General features: G+C 41.3%; 1 protein-coding gene across 3 annotated transcripts in view; it reads right to left on the bottom strand.

The window, feature by feature from the left end:
* The window catches only part of LOC146860504 (aminopeptidase Ey-like), a 724,459-nt gene that overhangs the window by 413,287 nt on the left and 292,575 nt on the right, over window positions 1–18,597 (bottom strand). For all 3 annotated transcript variants that reach the window (XM_085644417.1, XM_085644415.1, XM_085644416.1), the window contains exons 4-5: window positions 4,633–4,769; window positions 4,421–4,547 (exon numbers count right to left, since the gene is read on the bottom strand). In XM_085644417.1, coding sequence (XP_085500543.1) covers window positions 4,421–4,547; window positions 4,633–4,769 — 264 coding nt within the window. The remainder of the gene's footprint in view (window positions 1–4,420; window positions 4,548–4,632; window positions 4,770–18,597) is intronic.

Here is an 18,597-nt window from a genome sequence, read left to right as displayed (position 1 = left end):
ACATACATCGTGGCATAGGCGTACTCGCCGTCTCCACTACATCTACCACAGTTCCTTGGGGCAACTTGCTGGTGTGACGAGCAGTGTGCGACCAACCTTTGAATCATAACAGACTGTGGACAATACCAAAACTTACAGTGGTCACTGGATTATCATATTGCTTACCATTGATTAGTTGTTTTTTGGCATGTGTTTCCTTGCTCTCTCCTCCTCTACCATGTACGCTGCTTTCCACTTCCATCCTGACCGCATGCTCTCCATATTGCTCTCCCACCGCTAACTTATCCATTGCTTCCTCCTCCACTGACTGCTTTGCTTTTCTTAACCTCCCTCATCTCCTTTGCTCCTATGCCCTGCATTCACATTATCCTCTCTTTGGTGGCATGTACTTGATCACTACACCCCGCTGTTGCATAGTGATTTAGGCAATTGGGCAAGACAATTTTTAAATTTCCATAATGAAACACATTTATTAAAAAAAATTGATTTACATAATTAAATACAATGTGCATATTAATCATGCCATTTTTAGTAGGTGACCACATTAGCCAGTATGAGCAGCACCCAAGTTAACACGCTATGTAGCTTCTATTGTCATCTTGGATGTCGACTTATACACTTTTAAGGTAAGAAGCCTTCACATTTTGTTTATTTGTTTTGCACTTTATCTGTTTTTCCATTGCAGAGTTTGTCTTCCCAGATGCTTGATGCCAGGTAGTGAATAGTGTATTGTTATGTACTAGACGACTGATAAGGGGGTTCTCATTGAAAGGAGGAGAAGAGTAAAGGATGGGAGAGCGGCACACAGGAAGAGCTGACTGTGCCCTACAGTCTGTCCAGTGTAGCAATTCAAGGAAATAGCAATGCATGGACCATTGTGTTGCCCTCAGAAAGAGGAGAATTAACCTGCTCCCAGAGTCTGACGTAATATGATTAGTTCTAGAGAGTGAGAATAAGTGGTAATGTTGCAACCTAATGCTTTGTTGAACAATAATAATAGTGTGTGTTCCTTAGACTGGTGAGGAGATGCTTGCTGACTTTGAACTGTGAAAACCCTTCTCACCTCTGCTGGTTTCTGCTTCCCAAGTGCCAAGGCTTGATGCCTAGGCATTTATTGACTCTCATCAGAGACCTTTATTTGGTTTTGTGAAGCTGACACCTTGTTCTACTTGCCTATTAAAATTCCCTTTATCGGCCCATACCTACTTAATTTAGATTAGAAGTTTCCTTAATGGAACACATTTTGTTGCACATTTTGTATTCTTTGCGTAATTCAACTTAATGCTCTATTTTTACTTATCAGGAAATATCGGCTCCGGGACCATTTAAACCTGTAATAACAATGCTTGAATTGAATACTTAATGAATTAATTACTTGGATGTAACTACATTTGTTAATAAATCTTCTTACCACACTACAATTCTCTATACTCTTTCTTCTTGAGTCCAAAAGGTATTCACTGTTTATGAAAATTAATCTAAATGATTGTTCCTAGGACTCTCTCCACGTAGATGAAAAAGGTCCATATGACCAGTCGCAGGGTTTGTATGATGATTACACCCGATGTGTGAGATTTAACAATACCCGGTCCATCACACTCATATGCATCATCATACTCCAGCACCATGACCAATGCATGCACATGCATGATGACACATCCACAAATATACATCATAGCCTTGTTTTTGTTTTTTTGGCAATGTTCTTCAGAATAGGTAATGACCACTTTTTTCTTTTTGTCAATGCAGAAAAACATCGGCAAAAAGCATTTGCAAAGACAATTGATCTGCATTAGCAAAGTCAAAAGGCAAGACCTAGTGACATTGCCAATGCTTGCTGTTCTTCCTCAAATCAACTTTGCTAGCAGTAATGCAAATACCGCCGGTAGAGCTAGCATTCATTTTACCTCCAACAGTAACCAGAGAGGACCTGCGTGCTGCAATGGGTGGTATTTTACGGTTAGTTTGTGGTAATGTACAAATATGAATACTGATATTCATATCTCTAGTTTGTGAGCCACTCCTGAACAGATATCATGTGTATGTGAGCATGTGGAATTGAGTGTAAGCAGAATGCCATCAGCACTAAGAACGTTATCACCTATGCCTGTGCGTAATCCCTCAGATGTCTCCCGACTGGTATTAAATAGTTGGAGGGAAGACACTTTTTAGCAGAGGCAGAGTTTCCAGGACTGTTAACATACAAACATGGCCAGAGACAGAAATATAAGTTCACATCGGTGGTTCATGAGTCTCTCCGGTAGAATTACATGCAAGCATGATGCCAGCATCCTCAAGAGCTTCATCTCCATTGTCCCTTTCTAAGACTAATATGGAAGTTGAATCTGGTCCTGAAATACCAGTATTCTCTTGGCATCCAACTATGCTCCCAGTAACGTTTTTATGTTGGGTAAGATTTGAAGATAACTTCTTTAGCTTGACTTTGAAGCCTTGTTGGTAAAGTAATTTAATCACTTTGTTTATACTGTTTTGCATAAATCACACATTGCATAAATGAATTACCATTGACCAGCTCTTCATGCCAATGTGCAAACGCACGTATGGCTATTTGTTGTAGATGTGCTGCCAACAGAGCTAGACATTTTGCAAACACCCCTGGTGCCTACTGTAAGAATGGAAGTGCTTCAGATTGAGGGCTGCCAAATATGCTGCGTGCTCCAGCATTGAGATGAAGTCTGTAATGTTGTCATCTTGAATCTTTGTGGCTTTAGATAGCTAAGCATTTGCCTCAAGTCTAGCATTTGTCTTAATATCATATCCACCTTTAGAATAAGGAAGTGCTCCAAGTAAATGTCGCGATCCCTCTCCTCTCCTGAGACTCTTTAATTCTGCTGTAGTAATTACATATCGTCATATCATTTTTCTGTCAGGATATTTGTTTGTTTCTGAATTACTTCAGTCACCTTTGACTATTCCTTAAACCCACTTGCAGGAGGACATTGCTTCAGATACCTGTGAATTATCCCTCAGGTGTCCCTGCCTGGAGTAGAATAGTCTAGAGGGGGGTGGAGGCCTCATTCTAGGAGGGACAGAGTATGCTGGGCTCTGGCCCTTTACCCTACCTCTGCCGTGAAAGAGCTGTCTCTTGACGCACCACTTTTCTCTCCACTCTGCCGTTGTTGTTATCTGCATCCTTGTCTCCTCTACAGTTTCTTCTGAGAAGAAGCTCCTGTTTTGTAACAAACTGATATTCCTTGAAGCTACATTGTCTTCTTCATGTGTTCCATAGGATCTACATATTGACAAGTTCTTACATAACGAATTCTATACTCAAGTCGGTGTCATTGTCATTCTCTTTATGTTTTTTTTAATTTAAATTATGATTGCATTGTCAGCAAATGTGTGCTAGGTGTGTCACCCATTGATAACGTGATAGCTTCTTTTTATATATGATGGGGTGGCCCCAAGTGTCCTTCTGACCTCTGTTCTTCCCACTGCCTCTCTATTAGCCCACTCTGAAACCTTGTCTCCTCTGCCATCGATGTCAGTAACAGAAAAAAGAATCCGAAGATGGTGGTCATTTACTGGTGCATTCTGGGCATACAGTTGACATTACCAGCCACAGGTAAAGCTGCATTGACTTCACCTGTGGCCAAGATGGATTTTCCAGATCTAGCTAATATATTGTAGCATGATGCCAGAAATGAATCTAGAATTCCTTCACCCCACAATGATTGACATTTGAAGCACCTGAAAACTCCTTTGATGTGCCCTTTCCCAGGTAGGTAGCTTTGCATTGTGCAGGGGGTGCACTGGCACAGGGACGCAGGTATGTGAGGAGGCTTCTGGGCTCCAGTTTTGGCCGTGTTTTACTAACAAACTGTGTGTAAGGAGGCCACTGTCCTTGCATGCATCACAGTCATACAACCCTTTCCTATTAGTTGTCAAAGGTTTTTTTTTTTTACACCATTCCTACAGCGCACGTTCACCATTTGGTCTCTTGGTGCTAAGGTAACGAAAGGTAACACACAACAGCAATTGAACATGTAAATGTAATGGTTTGTAAAAGGAAAGCCAGGGAATTGAATCATGGTGTTACAGTGAGCAACAGACAAATGGTTATTCAAGTTGTGCACAAGCAAGATGCACGTTTGAACGTTTGCCTTCGTAATGCAGCAGATCGGACATCCACTGTGTTTGTGACCGAGTATCCTGTCTGACGAACCCTATGTAAGGTCCTAGGTCTTTTCAGATGAAGAACAGGGCGGGACAAACTGGGGTTCTCATTGGGATAAGATTGTTTGAGGCTTTCGTCGTGCGAGAGTATTTCACCTAATAATGAAATCTCAGACTTATAGCCTAGTGCTTTACACAAAGGGGGAGGTGCAATCAATAAACGATTGTAAATGCATCTTTATTTCATAATCTTCTAAATGTAAATCAAGATTCATTAACTGACCTGATTTCGGCAGTGGATAAGGGAGTTGGTAGTATTTTTCATAAAAGCTGAGAATTGGTCCTGTGATATTTAAGGCATAAGCGCCTTGACCTTCCTCAATGGCTTTCTTGCGAGCCCATATCCGGATCTGGAATCAAACACAAGAAACATTTATTAGATGAGTGAACAGTGTCCATTATTTGAGGAGCCTGCACCCAGAAATCCATTTGTACCTGTACTTTGTTCTCGGTTCGCTCAATCTTGTCGAAGTCGCATACTATGAAAGCCAGGAGGTAGGTGGACATTTTTGGGGTTTTTTCAAAGCTAGTGACATGCCACGGGACAGAATCAATCATCGTCGGGGTGGTGCCTAAAAAAAGATAATTTGAACAACTATTTACAAATGTAATTAATACGTTTGGCCTGACCCAACACTCTACAAATCCTGGACATTGGGAAAGACTTATACTTTTGGGTTTTAGAGATATGCACAAAGTACACAACATATGTGTGTTCTCTTGCACCATCACTTCTTTCCTCTGAGTCTGTGTGGCTTCCTCTCGGATGGACGTGACGCTGCTCAACATGAAGCTTGTGTGCAACAGTGAGCATCATCTCTCATCTCTCAGGAAGCGCAAAGGATGCTTTTGTAAAACGGGCTCAGTAAACATGCACAGTATCCTGCATAAGCACAATGACATATTTATACCTGACATGTAGTAAGGTGTTATATCTCTACCTCACCTGTGCCGAAAACTTTACTGAACTGTGCTGATGCAAAGAAAGGCACAAAGAAAGGAGGCTGAGACATGAGATGGGACTAGTTCATCCAAGTCGCCATTCTCCAACGCATTTGGTACATAAGTCCGGGTCATGTGCTTGAATTCGATAAAAAACAAGCATTAGCATAGCAAATAGGTCTCGCTTTTGGGACTTTAGAAGTGCTTAGCCATGCAGCATATTACCCTGCGTATGAGTATTTGGCCAATGCAGGATATAAAGCTGGGTGCTGTGCTGTCAGGGATTGAAGAGATGCGCATTTACTAAACCACTGTCAACAAAAAGTTGAGAGTGATTCGACCAATTAAAGCCAGTACAGGATCTTCCTTTACATTTGCAGGTTACTCTAAACATTTGCAGATATACTCGTTGCACACATTTGCATTTCTTTTAACCAGTGATGTAGCAGAACCCAGGGTTTTCAACACTAAACTGAAAATGGTAACTGTTCACGTAAATCATTTGCTTACCTTGCAGACCTGATGAAAATGCAGCCGCGGTTGTGCCTTAAACTGTTTTGTGACGAACGTAATGGGAAATCCGTGTAGAGCATCCAAGGGAAGAGGGGGAGAAACATTAACTAGAGATTTGGCTGTCACAGGACTGACCTCTGTTACCTGTAATCTCAGTGTGTGCACACCGCTACCCGTATGCCACATTAGCAGCATGAATATACCTTCTTAGCAGCATGGATATACCTTCTTAGCAGCATGGATATACCTTCTTAGCAGCATGGATATACCTTCTTAGCAGCATGGATATACCTTCTTAGCAGCATGAATAGGACTTCTTGTTAAATATGGCATGGTTATGTTTGTAACATTATATTGGCCGCATCCCCTCAGATCTATTGCACGGTCATGTTCCCTCGTTAAACCTGCCCAGTTCAGGATAAAGCTTGACAGCTGTGGGCATCGGTGACAGATTGTGAAGCTCTTCAAGGCTCAAGCAACCAACACCTGTCTAAAAAACAGACTTACATATTTCCTGGCCGTTATCAACAAGTCGATCAAGTGGTCCTCCATCGTGAGAACATCTCAAATACACATCCCTCTCCCCACTGAAATAAATAAAGCCCAATTCCCATCGAATGCACTGGATTCCTCTGTACCCTTTTCAAACATCAACACAGATCGTTTGTTCGCACTGGAAACAATAACCACGTGTCACGAGATCGTCAGAACCTTAAGCAACATCAGGCTATGAAGACGTACACTAGAAAACTACCATTAATACATGCAATAACAACTCCCTCGCCACCCCTATTTCCTCTGGGACGGTGTCAGTCACCAGGGCCCTAGCCCGCTTCACCTTTAGCATGCCACTGCTGTTGAAAATCAGAGATCGGGATAATTCAGCATGTCCACCAAAGACTCAACGTGCATCTCCCTCATGTATGAGGTTTATTTCTGAGAATCTGATAGTGATACCAACATATCCCCAGTACCAACCCAATTTCCCAGGACAAAGTCCTTCACACCTGAGCATAGACCTGCTGCTTGAATCTCCGCGCTCCCTCCCAGTGCTCTTCTCATGGGGCGAGGGCACTGGGGATGTGCATTAGGGCTTCAGGCACCTATTCCCGGGATCTGCATCCTCCGAATGGCTGCTGCTCTGGGATAGTTGGGGCAAGAAGGTTCACTGAGACAGCTGGGAAAATAGCGGGTCAGGACCCCAGAGGTTGCACTGTGAGAAGAACCATTGTAAGGGAAAGTGACATTATCACAGAAGATAAAATGATAAAGAAAGAGAGTGCTAGGCAAACTGGGGAGAGGTGACACTGGGGCATCTTTAGCATAATCAGGAGCCAGGCTCCCACATCCCGATGGGAGCTGTAGTCATTCCTGGAGGACAGCTCCACCAATTTGTGAGCAGGGTTGTGGGTGTGTCACTCTTGGAAAGGTGGGAAGGCTAGTCCATGATGAATAGTTATGCTATGGATTACTATTTTTAAGGCCTTGCACAATGCCTGATGTGAGCCGTAAACAGCGCACACTGGACCTGTTACCCTGCATATGTATTCTGATTTCTAGCTGTGATTCTTCCTGCAATGTTACACATCTCAGCTTAAGTGTCAGATTTTGAAAAGCAAATACAGAGTGAGAACGGACACTGAAGTAGGACTTCAAGTAGACAAAGATTGTAATGTTTTACATGTGCTTAATTATAATCAAGGCTTTAAACTGGATGATAAAAGTGGCGGCAGGAAGAGGGGATCTCTAAATGCGTTGTGGGCTAAGTATTTAAGGGCAGGGCTTAAATACGTTAATCTTTGCTTAATCGTCCTGTGCCTAAAAAGCTCTAAGTAATGCGAAATGATAGATTTTCATCAGTCCGCAGGTTAAACAAACTGCGTTGAGAAAACTGAGGAACTCTGCAACATCTCCCGTTGGGTGGACGCGTTGCGGAGAAATATAAAAAAAATGTTTTGCCAGAACCCAACAGTGACTGAAAACACGAGCACTGGTGTTCCGGCCAGACAAATACTTTTGCACGGAGTGAAGAGCTGTCAGGAAAAAAGTATTTGTCTGATGAAGCAGCCGCCATGCGTGCTGCTGCTCGCTCCTGTGGCAATACTCCATGGGAGTTAACTTGTGACAAAAGTTGGGACATGCACCAGCCACTAGCTATTTGAAGGCTACGTTTTTTGGATGACACAGACAAAAGCCAAACCAAAGCAGTGGGAGGAGTCAAACCCCACAGAGTACATACAACAGATCATCCTGCAGTGCAGGTCATATTATATCAACTGTGTTACTGCTAAATTATCTGATGTTAAAACATGTTACTCTAATTAGATGTAATTAAAATAATTTAGCTGCTAACATAAAGCACCTTAGTAAGCACAATGCACTTTATAGTAGTTTATGAATGGATAATAGTAAAAGGATCTCAATTGTAATATCTGCTGCTAATATATGTTACCTTAGAAAGATGTTGCTAAAATAATTTTTTTTTTTTTGCGGTTAGTAAAAGGTATTATGGTAAGCATAATGCTTTTTTCTTTTTTTCATTTAATATGAAACGATAATAGTGAGATATTTGCAAATTACAAAAACTGCTGCTAATATATGCTGTTTTATTTTGTTGCATTTTAAATGGAAATTATTGGAAGTATAATGTTCTCTACTGATTATAAAGCTTTTTAATTACTGTTTTATGTAAAGGTTTTAACGTTAGGTCGAAAAATGTTTAATTATTAATTTACAAGTAGTGGTTCTTTTCAAAGGTGTTTTTATTTTATTTTTGTGTGTGTGCACATGATTGTAATGATTTTAATTAATTAACAAATAAATTACTACTACGACAAAAAAGTGGTGTAGGCTCGACCTAACTAGAGATCTCAGCTTGTTTCTCTATGACAAGTGTCACCCAAAATGTCAGATGAGATATGCAAACATCACACATAGGCAGACTATGGATTTCAGGTTAGATGAAAGATTCCTTTCTGCTTCAGTATTTTTCCAAGGAGGCGAGGTTAGGAAATGCAGTGGAAAAGATGCTGTTCTTTGTTTCCACTTGCAGCTCGAGACAGATGTCAAAGGCAGAGTTAAGGAAAAGTGTGCCTATTTATAGGATGATGAAGTGAGACCTGCGTACCTGTTTAAGGAGGTGTATACTTTTTAAACAAATTCGCATTTTTATTACAGGCAGCTGCACTCGACCATATTGCCCACGGAGGTTACTGTGTGAGTATCTTCCCGCTTTGCTGGACATATCTGGGGACACTGTAACTCCCATTTGCCAATCAGGGTAACCCAAGGCAGAGGTCCCCAATCCTACTTGGCCCTGGTATTACCGTATTCGCTGTTGTAAGTAGGTAGGGGTCCCTGTCACCTACGTGTTGAGGAAGGTTACCATATAAAGGGTAGTAGAAGTGCAGGGAAGCTGAACCCTATGTGTGCAATTGGTGATATTTTGTGATTTGTGTACAAGGAGGTTTGGTGATCATGTGTTTTCTCTCCCTAATCTAACTACTGCTGTCATGCTCTGACAATATGATTAATGTCATTTTTACTTTAGAATGATAGGATAACGAATATAGTTTCAGAACCTCCATAACGTGTACAGTGATCGTGTGGGGTGTTTTTATGATGTGTGCAACCTATAAGTATTCACTTTAGTGCACTAACTGTGATGTTATGACCATTGCCTAGTCGGCAAAGTGATTTATGATGTATGTGATTGTGATCTACGTGTTACATACAATATTTGAGATATTTTTTATATAATCCGGAATGGAGACTCTTTTGTGGTGTATTTTTTGTGTCACTGATATGTACGTGTGTGTGTTCTGCAAATACTTTACATATTGTCTCTGGGATACACTTGACTGCTTGTGCCAACCTACCAAAGGGGTGAGCAGGAATTATCTTGGGTGTGTAACTCCCTTACCCTGACTAAATTGGTGGGTTCTTCCTGGCTTAGGTGCATACCCTAGCCAACCAGAAACCCCAGTTCGAGCAAGTGACAATAAGGAAACATAGTAGCAGTCTGGTGTGGAGATACAAGAAACAGAGACAACTGCCTGACAGTGAGGACCCCACTACCTGAGCAACATGTACCATACTCTCTATGCAAATTCTCATCACACCTCTACCCACAGGTGCTCAGGGCTTGACATCTCATTCCATACAGCAGACCCTGGATGTCATCCACTCCCTTATATATTTCTTCAACCAATCCTAATTCTTGACAATGAGCCAAATCATTTACAATGATAAAAAATGCTTAAAATAATACTTGACCTGTCATTCAGAGTCCTTTTATTAGGCTAAGCGCTAACTAAAATATGCTTTACTTTCTCCAATTAATTCTCATTATATAACTGCCCCTGGACTGTAATTATGTCAAGCACTGGCACTGCTTGAGTCAAGACTGACACTTTTTTCGCATGTGCTCCTTGTTATGTAAAAATATCGCTGCCAGTGAGTTTAACCTATTTGTGCATGCTACTCTCCTCAAATGTTCTGCTCAGTTGCGCACTTGAGCAGTTTGCCTGTTAATCTCTGCTTGTTTTTATAGCATCCTTTATGAATGTAGAATATGAATTTTCATGATACATTTATTCCATGCCATATTTGCTTATTTTGGGGCCCAATTATTCTTGTTTCTATATGAAGTTCATTGTCTTGTTTTGGAATCGTGTATTTTGACAGATGCATTCTCTATCATTGCTGAGAAGTAATTCTAGTTAAGTTAACTCGAAGGAGCTACTGGATATGCAATCCTATTGGTGGACTGCAGCAAGTAAGTCTAGTTAGGGGCAATATATCCTTGAAACATTTCAGGGAAAATGTATCTGATTTTACAGACCAACTTCCACTTAAGTGTGTTAGAATGTCAATGATTCTAATAGGGTATTTGAAGGGGCACTCATTAATTAATCCAGTACTCTCATAGATTGATTAGGGGAGGGGAATTTCTGGACCCAGCAAAACAGACCAGAGAGGATAACAAATTCCACACTTAAAGCAAAGAACAACAGATTAAGCAAAAGGGTAACCCCAGATGATGTGGCAACTTGGTTATGATGAGGTGCATTTGCAAAGCAGTGCTTCAGTCTAGTCCTTGCATACTGAGTGTTGTGAGTTATATATCCTGTAGTGTATTGGCAGAGCTGTGTTCTGGAACCAATCAATAGATACAGGGTGCTGGGTCATGGTGAGATACATTGGCAGATTTTTATTTTGGTCCAGTATTTGGATAAATAGTGCCCAATATCGAATATGGCAGTTAGAGTACTGGCAGTCAGGGTGGTAGAGGGCTTTACATCTGCCACTCAGTCTTTACTGCACCTGCCAAATTGAGAGCTCATCAAAGACCCAGCAGTGAACTCTCTAGATTTGTATGAACCGCTGTTATGGTGATGCATACAAATACACTGAAAGGTTTGGTGTGTGTTGGTCACTGGTGACGGATGCTTTCAGCAAACTTTTGACACTTAGGGCCAAATTACGATGTTGGGTGGACTTAAGTCGGCCTGACACCGTCTTGGTCCCGACCGCCCAATTAGGATGTGACCGAATACTGTTTGGTCGCATTCCTACATTTCCCTATGGGAGCATGCATTACGGCAGTAAATCACCCCTAATACATGCTCCCTCAAAGTGCCTGCCACAGGGTGAAGGGATCAACAGCAGGGCACCAAAGGTGCCCCCTAGGCGCCAACCGGAGACTGCACACACACCGGGGACCCTGCTGGGGGCTCCCAAACAAGCTTTCCAACATGGTTTCCATGTCAGTTTCCATGCCGGAAACCGTGCATCATAATCCAAAAAGGGCAGAAAGGCCTACCCTTTGGGATTATGAGCCGGTTCGGACAGGCCAACGGGCTCCATGAGCCTGTCAGAAGCCAGCCTGAATAAGAGGCCGGTTTAGTTTCCGACTGCCCGCATTGTAATACGGCTGTCATAAAGTAAACCGAATGGACGATTATGATGTGACCGATGGTCGGAGCCTCTAAGGGCCACATCGTAATTTACCCCTTATTCTTTGCTCAAAAACAAACACCCAGAGTGGAAAATTGTAAAACTAATGGCCACCACATCTAGCAGTTTTCTCCCTAAGTATTGGGGTCATTTATTTTTATTTTTACTGCCCCTCAATAAAAAATCTGACTGACCACTCTTATGTTTTTTAAACTGTATTTATTGGTTTTACCATAGAGCAACATGAACAGTAACATAGATACTAAACAGGTACGGTACAGCAACTGGTAATTGAAAAACAGAAAGGAGCATATAAACCATTGCTAAAGCACATTAATATAAAAGTCTAGGCATGGTGGCAGTAAGTAGATAGTCTTGCAGCTTTGCCATATATCTTTGGGACTGGAAGTGAGGGGCTGTGGCTGCGTGTATGTCTCGCTTATTTTATCACAATAAATCATGCTTTTCAGCCAGGCAGAAACTATGGAGCACACACTGCTACCACAGTGAAGTGCCAGACTATGCTTTGCGAGTAGTAATTTGATGGCGGTGAATCCAAGGACACTCTTAGGAAGGTCCTAAACATAGCCCAGAAGTGCCATGAGTGGGCCAGGTGCAAGAGTGACTCCTATCATGGCAGGGACTAAAGAGAAGAGCTTAGCCTAATATTGACCTATGTGCGGGCACGTCCAGGTAAAATGGGGAAATCTACCACCACAGCATGGCATTTAGAGTATTGTGATGATCGTGTAGGATCAAAGGGTGCTAAATATCTGGGTGTGGTATAGGCTCGATGTAGGAATTTGATATGGAGGATTTTGTGTTTCTGATTGATAGATTTGAGTTTAGTCTGGGCGCAGCAGTGGTACCAGATCTTGTCAAGCAGTGGTTGGGCTAGGTTGCTTTCCCAGGCCTCCCTAGTCTGTCAGGAAGTTTCAGGCTTCATGGCTATGCAAGCTTGATATAATTTGGAGATCAGCCACTCCGTCAGAATCAGTAATAATGAGCATCAGTGGAGGGAAGTTATCCGGGGCTGGGGGTATGTAGGTAGGAGAGAATGAAATGTATTGCAAAGGCAAAATAATGGACAGAATGAGTAGAAACTGGCAACCTCTCATATGCCCATTCTTACACCACACAGCCACTCACATACCCATTCACAGACCCATAAAAGTACTTACACAACCCCTCACTCACTCATACACCTACCTCACACAAACATTCACTCATCCAAACCGCTACTCATATAACCAGTCACTCACCCATACAGCCACTCACACAGCCACACACTCAGCCATACAACTACTCACACTCAAATGCTTATTTACCTACAGTCACTCACACACCCACACAATCACACATATAGCCTATCAACACAGCCACTCACTCACCCATACAGACACTCACACACTCTCACACAACCATACAACCACTTACATACCCATTCACACATCCAGACAATCACCCGCACAGCCACTCACTCACCCATATAGACAATCCCACAGTCACTCCCTCTTCCATACAGCCACTCACACACCAACTCACTTAACCAAACACTCACTCAAAAAGCCACTGCCACTCACACAGGCAATCAGTCACCCACTAATACAGTCACTGGCGCGCCCACTCAATTACCACACAGCCACTAAATAACCCACACAGCTACTCAGATATCCACATACACACCCACACAGTCACTCACACACCTACTCACATACCTGGACAATCACTCAGACACCCACTCACACATGAATACACACAGTCATACAATGACTCACTTATACTATGTTCAAAACAGGAATCACTCATAAGTATTTCATAAGTATACTAATGTAACTTTTGTGGTAGCTTAGTATATATATATACAACACACAATACGTTTAGAAAATGTTCATAATCACTAGATGATGTAATCAGTGATGTCATTTGAGAAATCATCACTGATGTCATTGACCATGTTGTGAGTGATGTGATATGTGAGGTCATAAGCAGTACACTGCAGGGGGCATAAGTTATAGTTAGCTCAGGTAACTATAACTGCTGAATTTCATTTGCTGTGTATGAGTGAAATCTGAGCCTAACTATTCACCCCTGTAACCTTTGTTTTTTTTAGGGAATTTCCAGTGTTTTTTAATTCTATTTCCTAACCATACCGACCTTGTAGCCTTAGGTTTTTTAAGTGAATATATATATATATATATCTCTGGTGCTCCCCTGACTACTGAAACTACAACACGTGGCAGAAACAAGGCATTACAGCGGTGGTGATCATGTGTGCAAGCCGCGAGAAACAAAACGAATGCTACTGGCATAGCGTTGAGATGCAGTTAGCTGCAAGCGATAAACTCAGATTAGGACTCACAGACTAATCCAGGCCGGGCTTCCTGAAACCAATGTTCTTTGTTGAAACATGAAACTTTATTCATAAACAAAGAGTGCAGTGCAGATTGGTACAAACTCATTACACAGACTACAAACATTGGGGAATTAACTTGAGGAGGACTAAGAAACATTTCAAATCAACTGGCAGTGACTTCCACTTATACCTCAAGAAAAAGAAGGACTAAAAGAGATAATGACAAGTCATTAGAAATCGATTACGGTGAGAGAGAATACTGTGCAATTATACGCGATTGAAAAATAATAAGCGACATGATGCAAAAAAAAATATATGACTATCATAAACAACTGATTGGAACAAATAAAAGGAACTGAAGAGAAGAGGGACAATGGCGGACAGATGGACCAAAAGAGAACTGGAAGCAAAGGAACTATTTGGCAAGGATCAAGCTGACAAAGGGGAAGACCTGAGGGCAAAAGATACATCACCCCTAAAAGTGGTTAAGAAAATAGAACAAACAAGGATAACTGAAATAAACAAGTGGTGGGAAATGACAGCCCTAAAAAAAAATATTTGGACTGTGGAAGAATACCAAGGGGACCATGTACCTTTATGGTTCTAACCCTAAGTGATCTAGACACGGGTTTGTCAAAACAATGGCAAGATGACACAAAGGAATGCTCCAATAAATTAATGCGAACATTAATAACACACGCGGAGAGGAATTTATCCAAAGCTGTTGCCAGGATCAAGGAACTGGAGGATGTCCTGGAAACCATGCAGGAAAGAGAAGATGTGAAAAAACGCATTACTCAAAATGGAAAAGAAATTGGAAAAACATGAGCAGGAAGTGAAGCAAAAGAAAGCCCAAAAATAAAAACTACGATTAAAGAGACTACGCTACAGGCTGGATATATAGGTTTGCTAGAAAATGTGATTATTTATACTTAAAACAAACAGGAGAAATCAACACAACCTGCAGAAGATCAGCAGCCTCAAGTGTGGAGAGTTCGGAAGTGAGTTCGGGTGACGAGTAACCTTTACCCGGGATAGCCCCGGGAAGGCAAAATAAGACTCTTCCAGATAACAACCAGGAAAAAAGGAAGGGGAAAAATTAGCACAGTCCAGGATGACTCCACAAAACAAGAAGATGTAGGGGGAGAAGTAAAAAGAGGAAGAGGAATGCCAAACAAAGAGCGATAATCCTGGAAAAGATACAAGATAATAACTTGAGCATAATTCTCTCACTGAAGATCATCACAGAAAAACATAGAAGTCTTCTAAATAAAGGACTTACATTTTGTCCAAATGCTAGATTTGATTTTGTAAATACTAGAATTGATTTTTATAAGTTCACATGGAAATTCAAGCTGAGAATGTATTATGCACCCAAAAGACAAGAACGGAGAGAAGAAAAATTAAACCAACCAGTGTCTATAATCACAACCAGGGACTTGACAACCTTAGGATCCTTAACTAGTCTTGAAATGGGAGCATCCGGATCAGAAATACCGCCAACAGAACATCTTGCAGAAAAGGATCTATGTGAATATCTGGAGATCCACACGGATATGACAACTGAAAGTGGGTGTAAACGGAAATCTAAATTCTGTCCTCAACTACCTGTTGGAAACAAAGTTGATCTATTTTACGAAATTGTGACAGATGAGCTCAAAAAGATGGCATTCTCGGGGATTGGACGGACAGACAAAATGAATTAAAAAAAACAGACAGAATTTAACCAACAAGGAGTGGGAAGCCCTAAGGGATTTGCAAAAGGACGAAGACATTGTCATTAAACCTAGTGACAAAGGAGGAAATATTGTGATCATGAGTGTGCAAAAATATTTAGCTGATGCTAACAGGCAGTTGGGCAATAAAAAACACTATAAAAGACTTCCTGGAAACCCGATCAAAGAACATATGGATTTGCTCTTTCAAAAGCTCACGGATTGGCATAATATGGGTCTCCTGGATGCGGAAGAATACAACTATCTCAAGACAGCACATCTAATAATGCCCACGTTTTATTTCATACCTAAAGTCCACAAAGATCTGATAAATCTCCCGGGCAGACCAATAGTCAGCTCAATTGGGGCATTATTGGAAAACACCTCAAGATTTGTTGATATATTTATTTTCCCATATGCCAAGAATCTACCATTCTATCTACGAGACTCGCAGAACTTCTTAAATGGAATTAATGAGCTACCATGGAAATCCAATTATCACATGGCAACTCTGGATATGGTCTCACTATATACCTAAATACAACACCCTGATGGAATTAAAGCATATAAATACTTTTTGCGGACCCGTTCAATCTCCTTCTTGGAATGCTCGGATAATTGACATCATAGACTTTTGTCTCAATCCCAATGTTTTTCTGCTCAACAACAAATACTATTTGCAAGTACAGGGGACAGCCATGGATAACTCATTTGCCCTCATGTATGCAAATTTATTTTTGAGTGGCTGGGAAGCAGAAGTGTCCTGGAGTGAACAGAACAAAGCCAAGATGGTGCAAATAATATTGAGGGTACGTTTTATAGACTACCTCTTCTTAATATGGGAAGGAGAAAAATCGGATCTGGAATGCTTTCTGAGGTATTTGAACCAGAATGACCTGAGCCTACAATTCACATTTGATATCCAGGACAAAGAAATCAATTTCTTGGATATCACATTTTACATTGAGGAAGAGAGGATCTGTACTAAAATGTACCGGAACCCAACAAGTACAAATAGCATACTCCATGTGAATAGTGGCCATCCTTTACCAATGAAAATGGAGTGTCCCCTATAGGGAATTCCTGAGGGTGAGACAATGTTGCTCAGAAGAATCTGATTTGAAGCAACAGGCAAATTAGATGTTTGAAAGGTTCCAAATAAGAGGATATCCAGAAATAGTCTTACAAGATGCCTTAAAAAGAGCAAGCACAAAGAAACAAGAAACATTATCAAGTTCTAAGGAAGTGCAGTAGACATGAACAAAAATCAGGTTGTCAGATACATAACTGAGTACAATAGTACAATAGACAAAGTAGAAAGGCGAGGAACATATTGAAGGATAACTGAAAATTCTACTCATGGATGAAGACCTGAAAGAAACTAATGTATAACGTTACAACGCATACATTTACAACGCATGCTAAAACAATGCACTTTTTACATCACAACATCATTTACAGTGCATTCTTTTACATTGCATGCCATTACATCGCATTTTCAGTAACTACCTTTACAACGCATACCATTACAATGCATACTATTACATCGCATTTAAGGTAAGTGTTGGATTGTATAGGGGTAATAATAACTATTCTAACTCCAGTGAGTGCAACAGTAGGGTAAGTGTTGGATAGTGTAGGGGTAAAAATTACTATTCTAACTCCAGTGAGTTCAACAGTAGGGTAAGTGTTGGATAGTGTAAGGGTACTTTGCGTTGTAATGGTATGCATTGCAATGACTTGCGATGCAATGCCTGCGTCGTAGTGACATGCGTTGTAATGACATGCATTGTAGTGACATGCGATGTAATAGCTGCGTTGTAATGACATGCGATGTAAACGATGTTGCGATGTAATGACTGCTATGTAAAGGTAGTGCGATGTAATGACTGTGTTGTAAAGGTTGTTTCCCGAAAGAAACACTACCTAAAGTGCAAAATATTACTTACAGTAAAGCACCATCATTGGAGGACCAAAAAACCAATACTTACATGAAACCATTCAATACACAAACCGATGTGGCTCCCAATTCCAACAAGAGGTTTTTTAAAATGTGCGAAATGCAAAGCCTGTAGGTATGGCCAAAACAAAAGGGAATACAAGACCATATATGGGAGGGTGAACAAAATACAGGAGAGAATCACCTGTGAAATGGAATCAGCTATAAATGTCCTGGAGTGCCAATGTGGTATAAAATACATGGGTAGTACAATCAGTAAACTGAAGCTCTTTATGTTGCAACACCTGAGAGCCATAACAAACAGAGACTACAATATGTCATGGCCAATCATATATGGAAATCACATGAAGGAAAGTTGGAGAGCAAGAAATACTACGGCATCAAGCATGTACAGGAAAAACCATGACGGGGAAATCGAGAACTGGAGCTATGTTGTGAAGAATCAAAACATATTTTATTACTGGGGACAGAGACCCCCAATAGACTAAATATGGACGCTGAACTATACATTCTCATTAGCATGTCCTCTCACCCTATCTTCATGATAATTGCATATTTGTCTTTTTAGAGATATCTTTTACATAGGCAATTCCCTATTTTGGTCAGAACTTTCGTGCAGTTAGCAGAGTGGAGTAAAAAGGGGGCGTGGCCTTGGACCACTCTCAGCAATCCAGCTGTGAGGGGCTTACTGCAGGTACCTGGTGGGCTACTTGGCCCCCAGGGACCCTCAGGATTCAAGGGGACTTAATCCCCCAACTTAAAACGCACCAGGAGGCACATTTGCAGAGTGGTACAAAGAGGGGGCAGAGACTCCGGCAAGATGCCGGCTTTTCCTTTTTTTAAAAAATAATTAAATATTTGGGAAGGGGGCTGCATGGACCCCCTTCCCTGGGCCACCTCTGGCCTCAGGGACCCCATCCCCTGGGGCCTGGCTAGCCTTTATGTTTTTTATGCGG

This window comes from Triturus cristatus, chromosome 3_1 (genome assembly GCF_964204655.1).
Source record: "Triturus cristatus chromosome 3_1, aTriCri1.1, whole genome shotgun sequence".
NCBI classification, from domain to species: domain Eukaryota; kingdom Metazoa; phylum Chordata; class Amphibia; order Caudata; family Salamandridae; genus Triturus; species Triturus cristatus.
Note: the sequence above shows the minus strand (reverse complement) of the source record. Positions and strands in the feature narration are given on the sequence as shown.